At 43.4% G+C, this 21,072-nt stretch overlaps 2 protein-coding genes across 7 annotated transcripts in view; both read left to right on the forward strand.

Annotated features, from left to right (window-relative positions):
- Window positions 1-21,072, forward strand: part of LOC143984050 (class I histocompatibility antigen, F10 alpha chain-like) — a 692,198-nt gene that overhangs the window by 255,470 nt on the left and 415,656 nt on the right. The window lies entirely within an intron of this gene.
- The window catches only part of LOC143984059 (class I histocompatibility antigen, F10 alpha chain-like), a 682,453-nt gene that overhangs the window by 242,173 nt on the left and 419,208 nt on the right, over window positions 1-21,072 (forward strand). For 2 of the 6 annotated variants that reach the window (XM_077484359.1, XM_077484395.1), the window contains one exon: window positions 13,697-13,798. The exons of the other annotated variants lie outside the window; for them this stretch is intronic. In XM_077484359.1, coding sequence (XP_077340485.1) covers window positions 13,697-13,798 — 102 coding nt within the window. The remainder of the gene's footprint in view (window positions 1-13,696; window positions 13,799-21,072) is intronic. 6 annotated transcript variants of the gene reach the window in all.

The following is a 21,072-nucleotide window of genomic DNA, read 5'->3' on the forward strand; positions in this document are numbered from 1 at the left end:
CCGCTGTGCCCAATGCAAACGATAACCACCCAGTGCCCCTTCCAGACGTACTTTTTTGTTCTTGGCATTTGAACCAAATCCATCAGCCAGGCTCTAACATGGAGCTAATGATGTTAATAATATAGCAGGGGAGTGGGACAAATTATTTTTGCTTACTTTTAAGATGTGTTTATCCAGCCATGTGCAAGAACAAAAATTTTAACTTCTAACCAGGTGGTATAGAAGCTGTGATTCCACACAAGATCTCCCATTCAATCCCTGATAACTGCTTGCGGTGTGGGGAACCAGAGGGTACCATTACATTTGTGGTGGTCCTGTACAGGTATTCAGCCCTTCTGGACCTCTTTTTTTCAGTTGTGTCATCAGGTAATGGGTTGCCCCTGGCCTAAGCCCCCTGTGGGGGGTGACCCTCCTTTTGGTTATACCTGGGTCCATAGCTTGCCTCAAAGGTATCTTCCGCTTCCTCGTCGCAGCAGCATGTGCCCTGATCCCCAGACACTGGAAAACAACTACTACCCCTAGTGTGAGGGAATGTGTAGAGGAACTCAACACAAGCATGTGAATGATAGAGCTCACAGCCAGTCTATATAATAGGTAACCAAACTTCATGTTTGGTTCACTTGAATCAACTTTTCCAAATCACCTAAATGTCAGCCTTTCTTATAATATGTTTTAGAGCTTGAAACAGCTGCAGGGGGTCGAGGGAGGGGTCCCAGTCATGACATAGTTGCCAACATTATAAAAAAAAATTTCGGGACACTTTTTTGTCAGTAGGCAGAGTTGTATTATAATTAGGGGGCGGGGCATGCGGTTATAGGTGTGGCATAAAAAAAGGTGAAAATGCGGCGTGTGCAGCGGAGGGGGGAGGGATGGAGGGACAGCAGCCCCCCGATTCTACACCACAATAGCAATATGTGTTTTCCAGAGTTTGACAATCAGCAGATAAAGATACTCCAAATACCTAGTGTTAGCGCTTCAATCATCCCGGCGCCATATTTGTAGCACATTATTTCTATTATTACATTGGAATATGAAATTAAATCATTCAACTCACCATAATGCTGAATCAGGGGGAGCCATGAGCACGTCACTAGCCACGTTGCCTGCCACCAGATGCCATCAGATGCCCCCAGCAGAGTCCCTCCTTACATCAGGTACCCCATCAGAGGTACCTTCCTCACATCTGTGTCCATCAGCGGAGCCCCTCCTTACATCTGGTGTCCCCATCAGTCCTCCTAACATCTGGTGCTCCTCTGACAACCAGATTAGCCCCCCCACGTCCAGACTCTGACTGGCCCCCGACAGCCAGACTGGCCCCTCTGACATCCACAGACTGGCCCCCACATCTAGACTCTGACTGGCCCCCATATCCAGACTCTGACTGGCCCCGGACATCCAGACTGGCCCCTCTGACATCCACAGACTGCCCCCTGACATCCGGACTCACAGGCCCCCGACATCCAGACTCACTGGCCCCCGACATCCCCAGATTGGCTCCCTACATCCAGACTGGCCCCTGACACATCCTCCAGGCGCGGCACGCCGTCGTTGCTGCACGGAAAGACTTTGATCTGCGGCGCCGCCCACTGCACTTCACAGACACTGGCAGCGGGGGTGGGCAGCGCCGCAGCATCTCTATTCAAGAACAGCTTCTGGTCTACTTTAAAATGGCGGCCGGCGATGACATTGTCTCCGCCACCCGCGGACCTCTAGCGGCCGGTGGTGAAAAATGAGACAAACCAAATTTCCCAGGACATTTCTCGGGACAAAATTAAATCGGGACAAATGTCCTAATCCCGGAAATGTCCTGGGAAATTCGGGACAGTTGGCAAATATGGTCATGGGCTTCTTTTCCCTCTCTTTCTTTCACTTCCTTCTTTCTCCCTTTTCTTTCCCTTTTTGGATTCCTTGAGCTCATCATTGATCCTATCCATTAGGGACCCCCACCATCCATATATGTTTAGTTGGGTCTAGTACAGTTTTGGGGAAAAAAGAAAAAAATATATCGCGCTTGGGGTAAAACCAAAAAAGCTGCAACCACAACCATCTAATATCTAGATACAAGAAAATACCAACAAATTATATAAAGTTGCGCTAAGATTACATGAAGGAAATAAAAAGTCCAATACAAATAATTAAAAATAAAAAATAAAAAATAATTGAAAGTCCAAAAAATGTGATTATTTAAACCTTCATTACATAAAATTCAAATAAAGTTCAAATAAAGAAAAAAGGCAATCTCTTTATGAAGATGATGGACTCTTCGTTTTCCTAAAGGGCCAGAAAATGGAGAGACTAATCCTTCTCATGGATTCACTGAATTCTTCTCACACTTCCAATATTTGAAAAAGTTTGACCCTTACCACAATGGGTGGACTCCCCGTCAATGGAGTCGTTAATGCGAGCAGACAGCCCTCTGCGGGGTTCTTTAGTATGCGATCCGTCCTGTTGCGATGTCAGGCGTATGGATAAATGTAGATCTTATGGGGGTGATCAATGTGGATTATAACCAATGCGTGCGTTTTCCTCTCACGAATATCACAGGTACTGGCAATCCGATCACCCTATACGTCTGGAGTTTGTTTGTAGCTCCCCGGTAGGTTTTCCAATATCAGGGTTTTATAACGAGCAAAACCTATGGAAAAACAGAAAAAACTACTCGGGCCTCACGGCCACGAGCAGGGGGGGGGGAAATGACGAGGGACTCCAATCGTGAAAGTACCGTTTGGCAAATGACCATTTATTAAAAAGTTTGTTTAAACATACAGCAGACCAGTGACCGAACGGGTCCAATATTAATAAAAAATAGGTAGTATACAATAGACCGTAAGGCTCGATCAAGTCGGTCTAACTAAACTACATGAAAAAATACATATGTAAAAAACCGGTTAGAAAAATAAAAAACAAATATACACCCGTGCTAGGGAATATTCAAAGCGTGGTGGTATCAGCACAAACAGCCCGACATGTTTCGTAAAAACTTACATCCTCCTGGGGCACAGGTGATATGCTGATCCATCACATCTAAATAGCATTACAATTAAACCAAGCCTCCATTTCGTTCGAAGGGAGGAGGGTCAGCCTTCCGGTCGGACCAAGCCTCACTTTCGGACGGTAACCATTTTCTGAGAGACCATACAGAACTTAACACTTTATTAATCCTGCTCGGGTCGCCATTTTCCTGGAGACCACAACTACAATCTAAGTCGTGAGCCAAGTGTTAAAACTAAACTAGCAATGAAAATAAAAAATAAAGAATTGAACCTTAATCTTATTCAGGGGAGATGGAGGCTAGCATTCCGGCTAAGCCAGCAGCACCCCCAAACGACCGATTGTTCCTCAAAGAAAAATATATAGATATGAATATGTACCGTATGTTTCATTGGTCGAATCGTTGGTCCCGCCCGGTCCTCATTCTCGTGAAGACCGAATGCGATCCAGATTTCAAACAATGAATATCCATCCCACCTTCTTATAATGGAATTTGTACATAGTCTGCACATCCCCAATTGCAGACTTCGTATGTAAAGAATATATGACTATTTCTGCTAGATATCACACAATGTACAGTTCATACATATAAAATTGTTTAAATAATAAAAAAAAAAAAAATAAAAATAAAATTGCATGATAAAGAGAGAGGAAAGAGGATGTACTATAATTCATCCTCCTAAAAACATAAAGAAGACCCAAAAAATACATAAGTAAGTAATAAAGCAAAATAAAATATAAGATGAACGGACGTGCCTATAGGGTATAGCCTATATATCTGTTGTAGTGCGTATCCCTCATGCGTTATCTATAAAGGCATTAATTTCTATGTCTACATTTAACCCAAAGGGTCTAAGGCTCTTAATTTTGTATATCCAGCTCATTTCGAGCTTTGAGATTGCCCACTTTTTAGGGCCCCCTCTCCAAGGTAGCTGTAATTTATCGATCCCCAAGAGGGATGTCCCTCTAGGGTCACGATCATGTATCTCCAAATAGTGTTTAGAGACCGGGTGTCCTTTAAAACCCCTTCGAATGTTACCCAAATGCTCCCCCAATCTCACATGGAGGGGGCGTAGTGTGCGACCCACATAGTGAAGTCCACAGGGACAAGTCAAAAGGTATACCACACCCTCTGTGGAGCAAGTTATAAATGTTTTAATAGGGAAGATTTGTTTATTATTTTCTGAACAGAACTCTGTTGTTTTTTTTACTTTTATCTTATTAATAGAGCACGCACAGCATTTGTTGCATTTGAAAAATCCTGTCAGGTTCTGAAAGAACATGGGCTTGATTGTCGGGGGGTCGCATACATTGGGTGCGATTCTATGTCTAATTGATGGCACACCTTTAAAGACCACCTGTGGTCTGTCCGGGAGTGATGGACCCAAAATTTGGTCGTTTTTGACTATGTGCCAGTGCTTACGTATAATCTTCTTAACTGAGAAATGCTGCTGAGAGAATCCAGTGACAAATGGGCACTGGAAATTACCGTTAGTATTAATCCCCTCCGTCTCCGTTCTTTCCCTAAGCAGAAGGCTACGGTCCATCTCCCGTACCTCCCTCAGTTTCTCTTTTAGAGCCTGTTCCTCATACCCTTTGGCCAATAGTCTCTCCATAAGAACTCCAGCCTGCATATCAAAATCTTCCTCTCGAGAGCAATTACGCCTCATTCTAATGAATTGACTTTTCGGAACCGACTGTAGCCACGCTTTATGGTGGCAACTGTCATGTGGAATGAATGCGTTACGGTCGGTGTCCTTAAAGAACGTAGCTGTTAGTAAATCATTTCCCTCATTCCAGATTTTTAAGTCCAGAAAGTTAATGGTATGTTGGCTTGCTTCATATTTAAATTCTATCCCTCTATTATTCCTATTGAGTTCTGTCATGAACCCCTCAAGTGACTCTAAGGAGCCATTCCATAGGAGGAGGACGTCATCTATATATCTAGCCCAAAGGGCCAGTTCAGGTCTTTTATCTTAATAGATGACGTCCTCCTCCCATTTCCCCATGAAGAGATTCGCCAAACTGGGGGCAAATTTAGCCCCCATGGCTACTCCTCTTTTTTGGAGAAAAAAATCTCCTGCATGCCAGAAAAAATTATGCAAAGTGGCATATTCTAGGAGCTCCATGATGAAATCCTTCTGTTTATCCAATAAACCTGAATTTTTATCTAGAAAATACTTTACTGACCGAAGACCCCAATCATGTGGAATCACTGTGTATAAGGACGTCACGTCCGCTGTGACCATCCAAGTACCCTCTTGGTATTGACAGTTCTTTAGAATGTTGATAGCATGCCTTGTGTCTTTAATGTAAGCAGGCAGAAGTTTGACCAGAGGTTGTAGAAACCCGTCTATGTATTTCCCGGCCCTTGACGTTAATGAGTCAATGCCGCTAATAATGGGTCTCCCCGGTGGGCGGATCGGGTCTTTGTGTATTTTCGGCAGATAATACATGACGGGTATCCTGGAAGAAACAGGGACTAAAAAAGACTTCTCTTTTTTATTTAAAATACCCGACTCAAAGCCTCGCTTAACAATATCCTCCAGTTCCCTTTTATATTTGAATCTTGGATCCCCAGGGAGTGGAATGTACGTGTCAGTATCTCCGACGATTCTGTTAAGTTCCCCTAAGTAGTCCTCTTTATTTAGTACCACAATCCCCCCTCCCTTATCCGCGGGTCTAATAACTAGGTTGTTCCGGTTACAAAGTTGGTTGAGGCCCATTTGTAATTCCCTTGTTCTTTTTATCTCTTTGATTTTCAGACATTCAAGGTCTCTGAGGACAACGTCTCTAAAAACCTTGATGGATGCAGATAGACCACCTGGGGGGTTAAAGAGGGATGCGTTACTCAAGCCAGAATGTTTAATACTGGTCTGGTTAATCGCATTCCTTTCTTTTGCATTAGACAGCATATACCTTTTAATGTTCAATCTCCTAGTGTATTTTTGTATGTCCATATATGTTTCAAACTTATTGAGAGCCTTAGGGGGGGCATATTTTAGCCCCTTATCCAAGACGGAAATCTCAGCCTCAGTAAGAGTGACACTACTGAGATTGAAAATTCCCTCTCCATTTATTCCCTTTTTCGTTTTGCTTTTTGATCTCCGTCCACCTCTCTTTCCTCTCTGGGTTCTATAGGTCTTTCTACATTCTGTCCCTCCCTGGGAAAACCCCACTGTTCCGATGGGCGTTCCTCCCATCGGGGATATTGAGGAGGTCCCCACTCTGACTCTCTTCTTTGAGGGTATGGGGGTTGGTACCAAGGGTTTCTCTCTCTACCCCGACCTCTCGGTCCCCTATGTTCCCCTTGCGAGTCTGACCTATTTTGAAAGTATGTATCTTGATTATTCATACCTTGGAATCTGTTTTGAGTTGGGATGTTATATTCCTGATACATATCCTCCCTATACATGTTACCCTGGTTCCCATAGGGTCCATATTCATTCCCATACATCTCGTTCGGAAATGCAGCATATGGATAATGGTTCCCTTGTCTTGCGTCGTTAAAAGGTTTCTTATTTTTAGGTTTCCAGTAAGGGGATTTTTTTCCGGGGTTCTTAGGAGGGTAACCCGGAGTCTTTGATCTTAATTGAGGTGGTTTGTAGTATCTCTCAGGAGATCTGTAGGACACCCTTCTATTGTTGTCCTGTCGCTGAGTTTGATTTTCTTAGACTGACCAGTGTTACCCTGACTCATGTTAGATGTGGAAGGTTCCATGGTTTCTGAACAGACCATAGGTTCCACTTCATTGTTAATAATTTTACTCTGCCAGTCAAACACTAGACCATTTTTGTAGTCTCCTACATCTCTATTATATTTTTTCCTTTTTTTATTCTTTTGCTCGAATTTCCTCTTTCTCTAATAGTTTTTTAAGGCTAACTGATCTTTCTTTATATTCCTCACTTCCAATATGGGGTGAGAGTTTATCTTTAATAAGTTTAATCTCTGTGTCTAAACGTCCCAATTTACTATTCTTTTTCTGCATTAAGAAAATGAGGAACTGAACCCCTGCTGTATTAAAATATTTAAACCAGTCTTCCAGTTCAGACTCCCCCTTCTGGGGGCCTACATCCCACCTTAAGCTCCGTGGGACCATAGATTCTGCCACGTATTGCTCTAAAAACGCTATGTCCCATTGCGTATGGATTTCAGAAATCATTAAGTTTTTTAATCGCATGAACAGGCCTCCAAGGTCTCCCTCAGGTTCCCTCTCTTCAAAGACTCCATCGGTCTTAATAACCCTAGTGGACCTATATTCAAAGACGTCCATAATAGTAAAAGATTACGTGCGATTTGTGAATTTAAAGTGATATTCTCTATCAAATAAACCCTGCGATCCGTGCGATTTATGAATACAGACGGTATCAATCTTATCGATTATATATTGCAATTCTGTGATAAGAAAAAAGAAAAAAATTGGTACTAAACAGTACACTAATATTTAACACAACACCAATCTATCAGATATATCCTGCAATCCGTGCGATTTGTGAATACAGACGGTATCAATCTTATCGATTATATATTGCAATTCTGTGATAAGAAGAAAGAAAAAAATTGTACTAAACAGTACACTAATATTTAACACAACACCAATCTATCAGATATATCCTGCAATCCGTGCGATTTGTGAATACAGACGGTATCAATCTTATCGATTATATATTGCAATTCTGTGATAAGAAGAAAGAAGAAAAAAATTTGTACTAAACAGTACACTAATATTTAACACAACACCAATCTATCAGATATATCCTGCAATCCGTGCGATTTGTGAATAAAAACGGTATCAATCTTATCGATTATAAAAAAAAGAGAAAAATTCGTACTAAACAGTACTGTTTAACACCACACCAATCCTGAAAAGTGTATATCCCCAGCTGCGAATATAGCGATATTACCCAAATACTAGAGAAAAAAGAAAAAAATATATCGCGCTTGGGGTAAAACCAAAAAAGCTGCAACCACAACCATCTAATATCTAGATACAAGAAAATACCAACAAATTATATAAAGTTGCGCTAAGATTACATGAAGGAAATAAAAAGTCCAATACAAATAATTAAAAATAAAAAATAAAAAATAATTGAAAGTCCAAAAAATGTGATTATTTAAACCTTCATTACATAAAATTCAAATAAAGTTCAAATAAAGAAAAAAGGCAATCTCTTTATGAAGATGATGGACTCTTCGTTTTCCTAAAGGGCCAGAAAATGGAGAGACTAATCCTTCTCATGGATTCACTGAATTCTTCTCACACTTCCAATATTTGAAAAAGTTTGACCCTTACCACAATGGGTGGACTCCCCGTCAATGGAGTCGTTAATGCGAGCAGACAGCCCTCTGCGGGGTTCTTTAGTATGCGATCCGTCCTGTTGCGATGTCAGGCGTATGGATAAATGTAGATCTTATGGGGGTGATCAATGTGGATTATAACCAATGCGTGCGTTTTCCTCTCACGAATATCACAGGTACTGGCAATCCGATCACCCTATACGTCTGGAGTTTGTTTGTAGCTCCCCGGTAGGTTTTCCAATATCAGGGTTTTATAACGAGCAAAACCTATGGAAAAACAGAAAAAACTACTTGGGCCTCACGGCCACGAGCAGGGGGGGGGAAAGACGAGGGACTCCAATCGTGAAAGTACCGTTTGGCAAATGACGATTTATTAAAAAGTTCGATTAAACATACAGCAGACCAGTGACCGAACGGGTCCAATATTAATAAAAAATAGGTAGTATACAATAGACCGTAAGGCTCGATCAAGTCGGTCTAACTAAACTACATGAAAAAATACATATGTAAAAAACCGGTTAGAAAAATAAAAAACAAATATACACCCGTGCTAGGGAATATTCAAAGCGTGGTGGTATCAGCACAAACAGCCCGACATGTTTCGTAAAAACTTACATCCTCCTGGGGCACAGGTGATATGCTGATCCATCACATCTAAATAGCATTACAATTAAACCAAGCCTCCATTTCGTTCGAAGGGAGGAGGGTCAGCCTTCCGGTCGGACCAAGCCTCACTTTCGGACGGTAACCATTTTCTGAGAGACCATACAGAACTTAACACTTTATTAATCCTGCTCGGGTCACCATTTTCCTGGAGACCACAACTACAATCTAAGTCGTGAGCCAAGTGTTAAAACTAAACTAGCAATGAAAATAAAAAATAAAGAATTGAACCTTAATCTTATTCGGGGGAGATGGAGGCTAGCATTCTGGCTAAGCCAGCAGCACCCCCAAACGACCGATTGTTCCTCAAAGAAAAATATATAGATATGAATATGTACCGTATGTTTCATTGGTCGAATCGTTGGTCCCGCCCGGTCCTCATTCTCGTGAAGACCGAATGCGATCCAGATTTCAAACAATGAATATCCATCCCACCTTCTTATAATGGAATTTGTACATAGTCTGCACATCCCCAATTGCAGAGTTCGTATGTAAAGAATATATGACTATTTCTGCTAGATATCACACAATGTACAGTTCATACATATAAAATTGTTTAAATAAAAATAAAAAAAAATAAAAAATAAAATTGCATGATAAAGAGAGAGGAAAGAGGATGTACTATAATTCATCCTCCTAAAAACATAAAGAAGACCCAAAAAATACATAAGTAAGTAATAAAGCAAAATAAAATATAAGATGAACGGACGTGCCTATAGGGTATAGCCTATATATCTGTTGTAGTGCGTATCCCTCATGCGTTATCTATAAAGGCATTAATTTCTATGTCTACATTTAACCCAAAGGGTCTAAGGCTCTTAATTTTGTATATCCAGCTCATTTCGAGCTTTGAGATTGCCCGCTTTTTAGGGCCCCCTCTCCAAGGTAGCTGTAATTTATCGATCCCCAAGAGGGATGTCCCTCTAGGGTCACGATCATGTATCTCCAAATAGTGTTTAGAGACCGGGTGTCCTTTAAAACCCCTTCGAATGTTACCCAAATGCTCCCCCAATCTCACATGGAGGGGGCGTAGTGTGCGAGGGAGGGAATTTAAATATGAAGCAAGCCAACATACCATTAACTTTCTGGACTTAAAAATCTGGAATGAGGGAAATGATTTACTAACAGCTACGTTCTTTAAGGACACCGACCGTAACGCATTCATTCCACATGACAGTTGCCACCATAAAGCGTGGCTACAGTCGGTTCCGAAAAGTCAATTCATTAGAATGAGGCGTAATTGCTCTCGAGAGGAAGATTTTGATATGCAGGCTGGAGTTCTTATGGAGAGACTATTGGCCAAAGGGTATGAGGAACAGGCTCTAAAAGAGAAACTGAGGGAGGTACGGGAGATGGACCGTAGCCTTCTGCTTAGGGAAAGAACGGAGACGGAGGGGATTAATACTAACGGTAATTTCCAGTGCCCATTTGTCACTGGATTCTCTCAGCAGCATTTCTCAGTTAAGAAGATTATACGTAAGCACTGGCACATAGTCAAAAACGACCAAATTTTGGGTCCATCACTCCCGGACAGACCACAGGTGGTCTTTAAAGGTGTGCCATCAATTAGACATAGAATCGCACCCAATGTATGCGACCCCCCGACAATCAAGCCCATGTTCTTTCAGAACCTGACAGGATTTTTCAAATGCAACAAATGCTGTGCGTGCTCTATTAATAAGATAAAAGTAAAAAAAACAACAGAGTTCTGTTCAGAAAATAATAAACAAATCTTCCCTATTAAAACATTTATAACTTGCTCCACAGAGGGTGTGGTATACCTTTTGACTTGTCCCTGTGGACTTCACTATGTGGGTCGCACACTACGCCCCCTCCATGTGAGATTGGGGTAGCATTTGGGTAACATTCGAAGGGGTTTTAAAGGACACTCGGTCTCTAAACACTATTTGGAGATACATGATCGTGACCCTAGAGGGACATCCCTCTTGGGGATCGATAAATTACAGCTACCTTGGAGAGGGGGCCCTAAAAAGCGGGCAATCTCAAAGCTCGAAATGAGCTGGATTTACAAAATTAAGAGCCTTAGACCCTTTGGGTTAAATGCAGACATAGAAATTAATGCCTTTATAGATAACGCATGAGGGATACGCACTACAACAGATATATAGGCTATACCCTATAGGCACGTCCGTTCATCTTATATTTTATTTTGCTTTATTACTTACTTATGTATTTTTTGGGTCTTCTTTATGTTTTTAGGAGGATGAATTATAGTACATCCTCTTTCCTCTCTCTTTATCATGCAATTTTATTTTTTATTTTTTTTTATTTTTATTTAAACAATTTTATATGTATGAACTGTACATTGTGTGATATCTAGCAGAAATAGTCATATATTCTTTACATACGAACTCTGCAATTGGGGATGTGCAGACTATGTACAAATTCCATTATAAGAAGGTGGGATGGATATTCATTGTTTGAAATCTGGATCGCATTCGGTCTTCACGAGAATGAGGACCGGGCGGGACCAACGATTCGACCAATGAAACATACGGTACATATTCATATCTATATATTTTTCTTTGAGGAACAATCGGTCGTTTGGGGGTGCTGCTGGCTTAGCCGGAATGCTAGCCTCCATCTCCCCCGAATAAGATTAAGGTTCAATTCTTTATTTTTTATTTTCATTGCTAGTTTAGTTTTAACACTTGGCTCACGACTTAGATTGTAGTTGTGGTCTCCAGGAAAATGGCGACCCGAGCAGGATTAATAAAGTGTTAAGTTCTGTATGGTCTCTCAGAAAATGGTTACCGTCCGAAAGTGAGGCTTGGTCCGACCGGAAGGCTGACCCTCCTCCCTTCGAACGAAATGGAGGCTTGGTTTAATTGTAATGCTATTTAGATGTGATGGATCAGCATATCACCTGTGCCCCAGGAGGATGTAAGTTTTTACGAAACATGTCGGGCTGTTTGTGCTGATACCACCACGCTTTGAATATTCCCTAGCACGGGTGTATATTTGTTTTTTATTTTTCTAACCGGTTTTTTACATATGTATTTTTTCATGTAGTTTAGTTAGACCGACTTGATCGAGCCTTACGGTCTATTGTATACTACCTATTTTTTATTAATATTGGACCCGTTCGGTCACTGGTCTGCTGTATGTTTAAACAAACTTTTTAATAAATGGTCATTTGCCAAACGGTACTTTCACGATTGGAGTCCCTCGTCTTTCCCCCCCCCTGCTCGTGGCCGTGAGGCCCGAGTAGTTTTTTCTGTTTTTCCATAGGTTTTGCTCGTTATAAAACCCTGATATTGGAAAACCTACCAGGGAGCTACAAACAAACTCCAGACGTATAGGGTGATCGGATTGCCAGTACCTGTGATATTCGTGAGAGGAAAACGCACGCATTGGTTATAATCCACATTGATCACCCCCATAAGATCTACATTTATCCATACGCCTGACATCGCAACAGGACGGATCGCATACTAAAGAACCCCGCAGAGGGCTGTCTGCTCGCATTAACGACTCCATTGACGGGGAGTCCACCCATTGTGGTAAGGGTCAAACTTTTTTAAATATTGGAAGTGTGAGAAGAATTCAGTGAATCCATGAGAAGGATTAGTCTCTCCATTTTCTGGCCCTTTAGGAAAACGAAGAGTCCATCATCTTCATAAAGAGATTGCCTTTTTTCTTTATTTGAACTTTATTTGAATTTTATGTAATGAAGGTTTAAATCACATTTTTTGGACTTTCAATTATTTTTTATTTTTTATTTTTAATTATTTGTATTGGACTTTTTATTTCCTTCATGTAATCTTAGCGCAACTTTATATAATTTGCTAGTACAGTTTTGCCCCGAAGATAAACTAACTTCAATCAATTATTATTGTGCTTTGACATGGTGGGGCTACTGTATATCTACTTGGGCCCTAGGGAGCCTCAGTCTTTTCTATAGTGATGTTATGTATGATGGGCTGTATGAGGCTTTATTTTGTGTCTACCTCTGTATACTGGATGTAAAATCTAATAAAGTTTGTTTTAAAAAAAAATAATAAACCAGGTACAGTTTCTACTCAAATGGAATACTGCTCCAAAACAGCAGTCACATAATCTGTGAAATGGGGGAAAGTCTGTCCTTTCCATGTTTATTTCTACTCAGAACACCTGTGAGCAGCCTCTGCTCTTTTCTGTGACTTTGTATTTAGGGTGTCTATTTATAAATGTTTTCACCAAAGCTTCACACATCTTTCACCCAAGATTTACATGTTTTTCTAATTGGATTTAACTGGTAAAATTGTGTAATTGTGTGAAAAGATTTGAAAATCTTATGTGAAAAATTAAATTTTAAATGGAGTTGTTAAAGCGGACCTTCAGTCATTTTTTAACTTTCCCTCTATTAAATCCTTAAAAAAATTCTGCCAGTAAATAACTTATTCAGCCTACTTTCTGTTTCTTGTCTGGTCATTCACCTAGGCTTATGACATCATACATATGTCTCTCTCACACTTTTGTGAGAGTGTGTGTCTGTGTAAATCTAGCCAGCGGCATCAGCTGCCCACAGTTAAGGTGGATGCAGCCAAACTTAGTGGAGGGAGATTTCTGCAGCATATTTGGCAAGTACAGAATAACAGTATATATCAAATAATATGCAAAGTGGTTGGAAGGAAGCTTCAGAATGGCAAAGATGTTTTATTACAAATTATGTGAGTGGACTTCAGTTGCTCTTTAAGCATCATCTCCATTTTATAATTTTTTCTGTATTTCTTTCTTTTAGAACCAAACAGTGACCTTCCACTTGGTGTAACTGTTGGTGCTATATTTGGCTGTCTTATCGCCGTTGCTGCTGTTGCTGTTGGTGGTTTTTATCTTTATAAGAGTAAGTGTCAGTATTGAAGAATTTTATATCCTCAGAGCTGCTTATTACTTTTTTTCACATTATAAATAAATGACCTTTACAAAGACTACTTAGCTTAAAAAATACGTGAAATATAAATAAAATTGCACAAGCAAATATCCATGCTTATAATCATTTTATATTAATTTATAGTGCTGCAGATAGAATTTTTTTTGTATATATGTGAAAATAAGACCTAGCGTGATTGTCGGTGTTGGCTGCAATATAAGCCCTACCACCCAAATAAGCCCTACTCTGTTTCCTCAAAAATAAGCCCTACCCTGAAAAGAAGACCTACAAGGACTTTAACTAGGGCTTATTTGGGGGGTAGGGCTTTTATTGCAGCTATCACCGACAATCACACTAGGTCTTATTTTAGGGGAAACAGGGTATATATAATAGGATTTTTATATACAGCTTACCTGTAAAATCCTTTTCTTGAGAGTACATCACGGGACACAGGAGCTTCATTACATAGTGGGTTATATAGGCACCTCTGGTGATTGGACACTGGTTGACCCAATTAAAGAGAATTCCTCCCCTATATAACCCCTCCCATTAGGGAGGCACCTCAGTTTTGTAGCAAAGCAATAAGCAACCACGTAAAACCCAAGAGGGGCGGGAGCCCTGTGTCCCGTGATGTACTCTCAAGAAAGGGATTTTACAGGTAAGCTGTATATAAAAATCCTATTTTCTTGATCATACATCACGGGACACAGGAGCTTCATTACATAGTGGGATGTCCCATAGCAATGCTCAGGTTGAGGGGAGGGAGACACAGATCATAATTATAGACCGCCAGGGACCTGAGGACCTAAACTGCAGCCTGCAGTACACTGCGCCCGAAGGCGATATCCTCTTGCCCTCTGACATCCACCTGATGGAATCTGGTGAATGTGTGGACTGATGACCAAGTCGCAGCCTTACAGATCTGAGCCAGGGAGGCCTGGTGATGCACTGCCCAAGAAGCACTTACAGCCCTAGTAGAGTGCGCTTTCACCTGAAAGGAGGAATCTTCCCCTTTAAGTCATAGGCCTGAGAAATAACCTGTCTGATCCACCTTGAGAGAGTGGACCTTGACGCTGCCTGACCCCTTCTAGGGCCTTCTGGCAGAAATAAATAAACAGTCAGTTTTCCTTATCTGAGCAGTTGCTTGAAGATAAAGACTGATTGCTCTAACCACATCTAAAGTGTGTAAGGATTCTTCCTCTGTGGACTGAGGATTCGGAAAAAAGGATGGTAGGATTACATCCTGATTCAGGTGGAAACCTGAAACTACCTTAGGTAGAAAGGACCTGTTGGGACGCATAACCACTCGGTCCTTATGGATAATTAAATAGGGCTCTTTACAGGAAAGAGCTGCCAATTCCGATACCCTTCTAGCCGTGGATATGGCTACTAGGAAAACCAGCTTCTTTGTCAAGAGAGCTAAAGAAGCCAGATGCAGAGGTTCAAATGGATGGGCTTCTAAGGCCGAGAGAACCAAATTCAGATCCCAAGGGCATACCGGAGGTTTGACTGGCGGTTTTAGCCGCATAGCCCCCTGGATAAAAGCCCATACTAGGGAATGTGATGCAAGCGGTCTTTGAAAAAAGACCGATAGGGCCGAAATCTGCACCTTGATGGTGCTTATGGCCAAATTCATTTCAAGGCCTGACTGGAGAAAGGCCAAGATTCTGCTAATGACATACCTTCTAGGATGCCATCTCCTGGGTTCACACCAGGAAACATATGTCCTCCAGATCTTGTAATAGATACGCCTGGAGGCCGGCTTTCTGGCATTGACCAGAGTGGAAAGGACTGGCCCCGAAAGACCACGGACTCTCAAAATGTGGGTCTCAGCAGCCAGACCGTCAAATTCAGACTGCGTAAAGCAGGATGGTAAATTGGACCCTGTGAGAGCAGATCTGGCCGGAGAGGGAGGGTCCATGGCCTGCCCACTACCAACTTCATGATTTCTATGAACCATGGTCGCCTGGGCCAAGCCGAGGCCACTAGAAGGACCGACTTCGTCTCCCTCTTGACCCTTCCCAGGAACCACGATAGCAGCGGGTTCGGGGGGAAGGCATAGATCAGATTGTACTGATCCCAGGGAACCGTCAGAGCATCTGACCCCTGAGCAAGCGCATCTCTTGTCCTTGACACAAAGTTGTCCAGTTTCCTGTTGAATCTGGACGCAAACAGATCCACGTCTGGAGTGCCCCACTTGTAACATATGTCTCGAAACACATCGGGGTGCAGAGCCCATTCTCCTGGGCACAACTGCTGGTGGCTGAGATAATCCGCCTGCCAATTCTCCACTCCTGGGATGAAGACTGCAGAGAGGCACGGAACATGCTCTTCTGCACGGACAAGTATGCGATTCACCTCCTTTTGGGCCACCAGACTTCTGGTACCGCCCTGGTGATTGATGTAAGCCACCGCTGTGGCATTGTGGGACTGAATCTGAACTGGGAAACCTCGCAGTCTGTGAGACCACTCTCTGAGTGCCATGTAAACTGCCCGAATCTCCAAGATATTTATGGGCAGCAGACTTTCGGTCGCAGACCATTTTCCCTGCGAACATGTTCCCTGCAACACGGCTCCCCAGCCTGTCAGGCTGGCATCCGTAGTGACAATCTTCCATGAGAGGGGAAGAAAAGTTTTGCCTTTCAGCAAATTTTTGGTCTGTAACCACCAGACAAGACTTTTGCGTGCCCGAGGGGATAAACGCATAGGAAGATCCAGGGATTGGGGCTTTCTGTTCCAAATCGCAAGGATGCATCTTTGCAGGGGCCTTGAGTGGAACTGGGCGAATGGGACGGCCTCGAATGAGGCGACCATCTTTCCCAACAGTCTCATGCACAACCGAATGGAGGAAGATCTTCTGCCCAGAATCAGGCGCACCAGATCTCCAATGGCCAAGGCCTTTGGCCTTGGAAGGAACACCCTGCCATGAGCGGTGTCGATAATCAGACCCAGGTAATCCAACCTGGTGGTCGGTTGTAAAGACGACTTCTCTAGGTTTATAATCCAACCTAGGCGGCCCAGATGTTCTAGCGTTTTGGTGACGCTGCGACTTAGGCACGTTGCAGTTCTCTCTACGAGAAGCAAGTCGTCTAGGTAAGCCATGACGGCTATGCCCTGAACCCTTAAGATTGCTAAGAGAGGGTCTAGAATCTTCGTGAAGACTCGGGGGGCCGTGGCTAGGCCGAACGGCAGGGCCACAAATTGAAAATGGCGCTGCTCTACCGCGAACCTCAGAAACCTCTGGTGTGCGGGAAATATTGGCACATGGAGATATGCATCTTTGATATCTATTGATGCCATGAATTCTCCTCCTTGCAGGGAGGAGACCACAGTGCGTATTGACTGCATCCAGAAGGTCTGGATGTGTAGAAACCGGTTTAAGTCTCTCAGATCCAAGATAGGTCTGACACTTCCGCTTCGGTTTTGGAATGGTGAAGAGATTCGAATAAAAACCTGAACCCTGATCTTTCGGGCTCACTTCTACTATCACACCCTGGGATAGTAATTGATCTAAGGCCAGAAATAGCGATTTCTGCTTTATCGGATCCCTGGGGATCCTTGACCTTAGAAAACGAGAAGGTGGAATCTCCTGAAACTCTAGCCTGTAGCCCAGAGACACTGAAGAGATCACCCATTTGTCCTGAATCGCCTCCCGCCAGGCGCCTGCAAACTGCAGGAGCCTTCCCCCCACTCGGCCGAGCGGGGGCGCCCCTTCACAAGGAGGTCTTGGAGGTCTGCTTGGCAGGCTTCCGCCCCCAAGTCTTTCTCTGTCCCTGGGCTCGGCCCTGAGGCTTTCTAGCCGAGGAGGGCTGGGAAGGCCGTCGCCACTGTTTAGAGCTTGATGCTTCGGGAGAAAGAGTACGCCTGAATGAAGGACGTTTACTCTTCTTGCATGACATTTCAGCAGCCCAATTTTTTAGCCATAGAGCCCTACGCATGTGTACCAACATGAGGGATAAACGTGATGCTTGTTGGACAGAATCCAAAATCGCATCAATTATGAAACATAAGATGTGAGGCATCTCTGCATATTTCTCTACTTCCTCACTGGGAAGGAGTTCAAACATCTGTTTAACCTGTTCCTTAAGGAACTGACACAACCCCACGGCTGCGACTGTAGGTTGCACCACAGCGCCGGCCATGGAAAAGGGGCTTTTAACAAGGTTTCCAGCCCTTTGTCAGCTGGATCCTTAAATACCTGCGCATTGTCCAAGGACAAGTTAGGTTCTTATTCACACAAGAGATAGCCGCATCGACAGATGGGGCCCCCCATTTCTTGGTGAAACTTTCCTCCACGGGATAATACATGGAAAACCTCTTGGGAGGAGTAAACAGTTTATCGGGATGTCCCCAGTCCTCATACATCAAGTCACCCATTAAAGGATGAATTGGGAAGGAACAAGCAGTCTGTGGGGCTTTCCTGACTCCTAGGGAAGAGACAGAGGATGTAGCGACTTCAGCAGCCGGCATTCTGAATGTGGTACGCACCAACTCAGTATAATACTGCACCTGCTTTCTGAGTGCCTGGGAGGAGGGGACTGACTCCTCTTCCTCTGACTCATCCGACTGCTCATGATCCCTATCCAAAGATAGGGATCCCTCCTCATTTTCAGAACAACTGTCCGAGAGAGGGATTTCAGCAGAGGGAGGGGCTCTACCCCTTTTCTTGCTATCTTTTAGGGAGGCAGAAATAAAATTCATTATCCTCCCTTCAAAACTCTCCAATGTAGCCCTAAGGGAGTCCTCAGTGACATATACCGGGGCTGCGACATTAGGAGAGGCTGCAAAGCCTGAAAGGGGCACTGACTCGTCTTGAGATGCAGGCTCCACTTTTGCAGAGGGGGATGGTAATTGCTTTTATTACCTGCCCCTGAAACCGTCTTACGAGGAGACATAGTCCTAAGCTACAAAGCAGAGGTACTAGTACAAATGCAATCAGTTTGTTTGTGCTTAAAGTCTCACAATAAATCAATATATGCTTAACTGCACAACCTGATGCCGAGTAGGTGTCTTAAGGTTTTGCCTGGATCCAATTCCCACGGAAGCTTACAGCCCACAGCTCCTGTGTTTCACGTTACAGTCCCCTGACGCTCTGGGCTTTTTAAAACGGCCGTTTGGCGCCTGCACCATAGCATTGAGCACACTAAACGTGCACAGCTGGCAACCACACCCCCCCTCCTCCATTAAGCCGGGAGCGCGCACGAGGACTGCGGGATCCGGGGGGGGGGAGGAGAACCCAAAGGGAGCAACGTGGAACCCCTGGACCTGCATGGGACCCCTTTTTTACCTTAACTTGTGGCAGGAACTGTAAGGGAGACGTGAGTAGCTGGAGAACCAGGCATTCACTGAGCGTGTTTGTTTGAAAGGCATGTAAGTGTGCATCAGGCTGCTCTTACTCCATCTAGTGGTGGAAACCAGGTAAGACATACAACTACTCACAATGAAGAAATCCATTCATATATTAAAATATATAGGATGACTTCCCTTACCTGTCCCCGCCGCAGGAATTGCTGATCTCAGACCAATTCCAGCCTTCACCCATCACGGCGGGTATTGTTAGCCAACCTTCAGGCGTATCTGGGGTTCTTACGAAAAGATCCTCCTACCTGGGCCATGTAAAAAGCTCTGCCAGAAACTTTCGGGCGCCCTGAGTCAACAGTACCCCAAGTCTGGTTGTCCCAGAGCCCAGTCTTCCAATGGAGAGGACTTACAGGCAGAACCTCGTTTCTTCGGCAGACGAGGCCCGGGTACCATACCATCTTGGGAGTCAAATATCGGCCCGAGGTATGGATCCGGTTTGATGTAGCCCTTCGGCCCTCGCTGGGACCCGCATAGAGCTAAGTTTTACGTGACCGTCCACCAGACACTGGCGAAAAAACTGAGGTGCCTCCCTAATGGGAGGGGTTATATAGGGGAGGAATTCTCTTTAATTGGGTCAACCAGTGTCCAATCACCAGAGGTGCCTATATAACCCACTATGTAATGAAGCTCCTGTGTCCCGTGATGTATGATCAAGAAATATATATATAATATACACACTCTATATCTATATATGTCAAATGTCCATAGCCTTTCTAAACTTTTACAGCTAAAACACTCTTAGGGCCAGTTCACACTTGTGCGATGTGACTGTTGTGCAGATCACGTGCCATGTCTATGCGATGCAAATTCACCAAAATTGTGCAAGACCCTTTTTTTTGGTCCACACTGGAATCAGATTGCATGGGTGTTCCCCCCAGGCCTGACCACCAACATTTCCCAGGGCCCACCCACTGGTCATCCCACTGAATCCACCCACTAACCATCCCACCAAGTTCTTCAGTGCACACACTTTTATTTTAACACTTATACAATGTCATATATGAAAATGCACAATGTATTATAAGTCATTAGTGCTTTCAAGGTTTAACAGTAGGAAATGATATCTGCCAAAAAGAGACATCCAGATCCAGCAGCTGGATGCTCTCAGCCCCCCTCACATGTGTATGTATGACACACAGACAGACATGTACACACACATACACAGACACATGTACACAGACACATAAACAGAGACATGTACACAGACACATACACACACACATGTACACAAACACATATGTACACAGACACACACACAGCCTACCTGACTGCCCCCCCCTTTACAAAATTAAAAACATATAAAATTTTTACAATTTTTTTATTTTATTTTTACAATTCTAAATTTTTTTTTTTTTTTTTTTTTTTTTTTCCCACAACGCTGTTGGGTGTTTGGATAAAATATCAAGGGTCTGAACAGACCCCCTGACATCTCACATTTGAGACAAAGGAGGGAATTGAGGACACAGATTCTTCAATTCCTTTCTCTGTAGCCTCAGTTGCACTGCAGATGAATGAACAGGAGACAGTGGCAGTTCACTATGCTCAGTTATGAATGGACACATATAACGATCACTCACTGTATTCAATAAAAAAAGAAGAGGTTGGTAAATTACATATTTTCTGGCCCATCCCCCTACTCTCTAGGGAGAGGGAAGCCAGCGGCGCTGCAGGGGGGACAAGGAGGGGCTCGGGCACACAGAGGGAGTCAGATGTGGGCAGCACAGGGAGGGTAATTGGTGTGGTGGGATGGGAGGACAATTATAGAACAATGCACTGTGTGTGTCTTTCCCTCCTGCAGCTGAAAGCCAGCAGGAGGTAGAGGGGGAGAAACTGGCTTTCAGCTGCTGGAGAGAGAGACAGATACATCGTTCTGTAGTTTTCCTCCC

The sequence above is a fragment of the Lithobates pipiens genome, unplaced genomic scaffold (genome assembly GCF_037356315.1).
Source record: "Lithobates pipiens isolate NorthernLeopardFrog02 unplaced genomic scaffold, aLitPip1_a1.2 Scaffold_1, whole genome shotgun sequence".
NCBI classification, from domain to species: domain Eukaryota; kingdom Metazoa; phylum Chordata; class Amphibia; order Anura; family Ranidae; genus Lithobates; species Lithobates pipiens.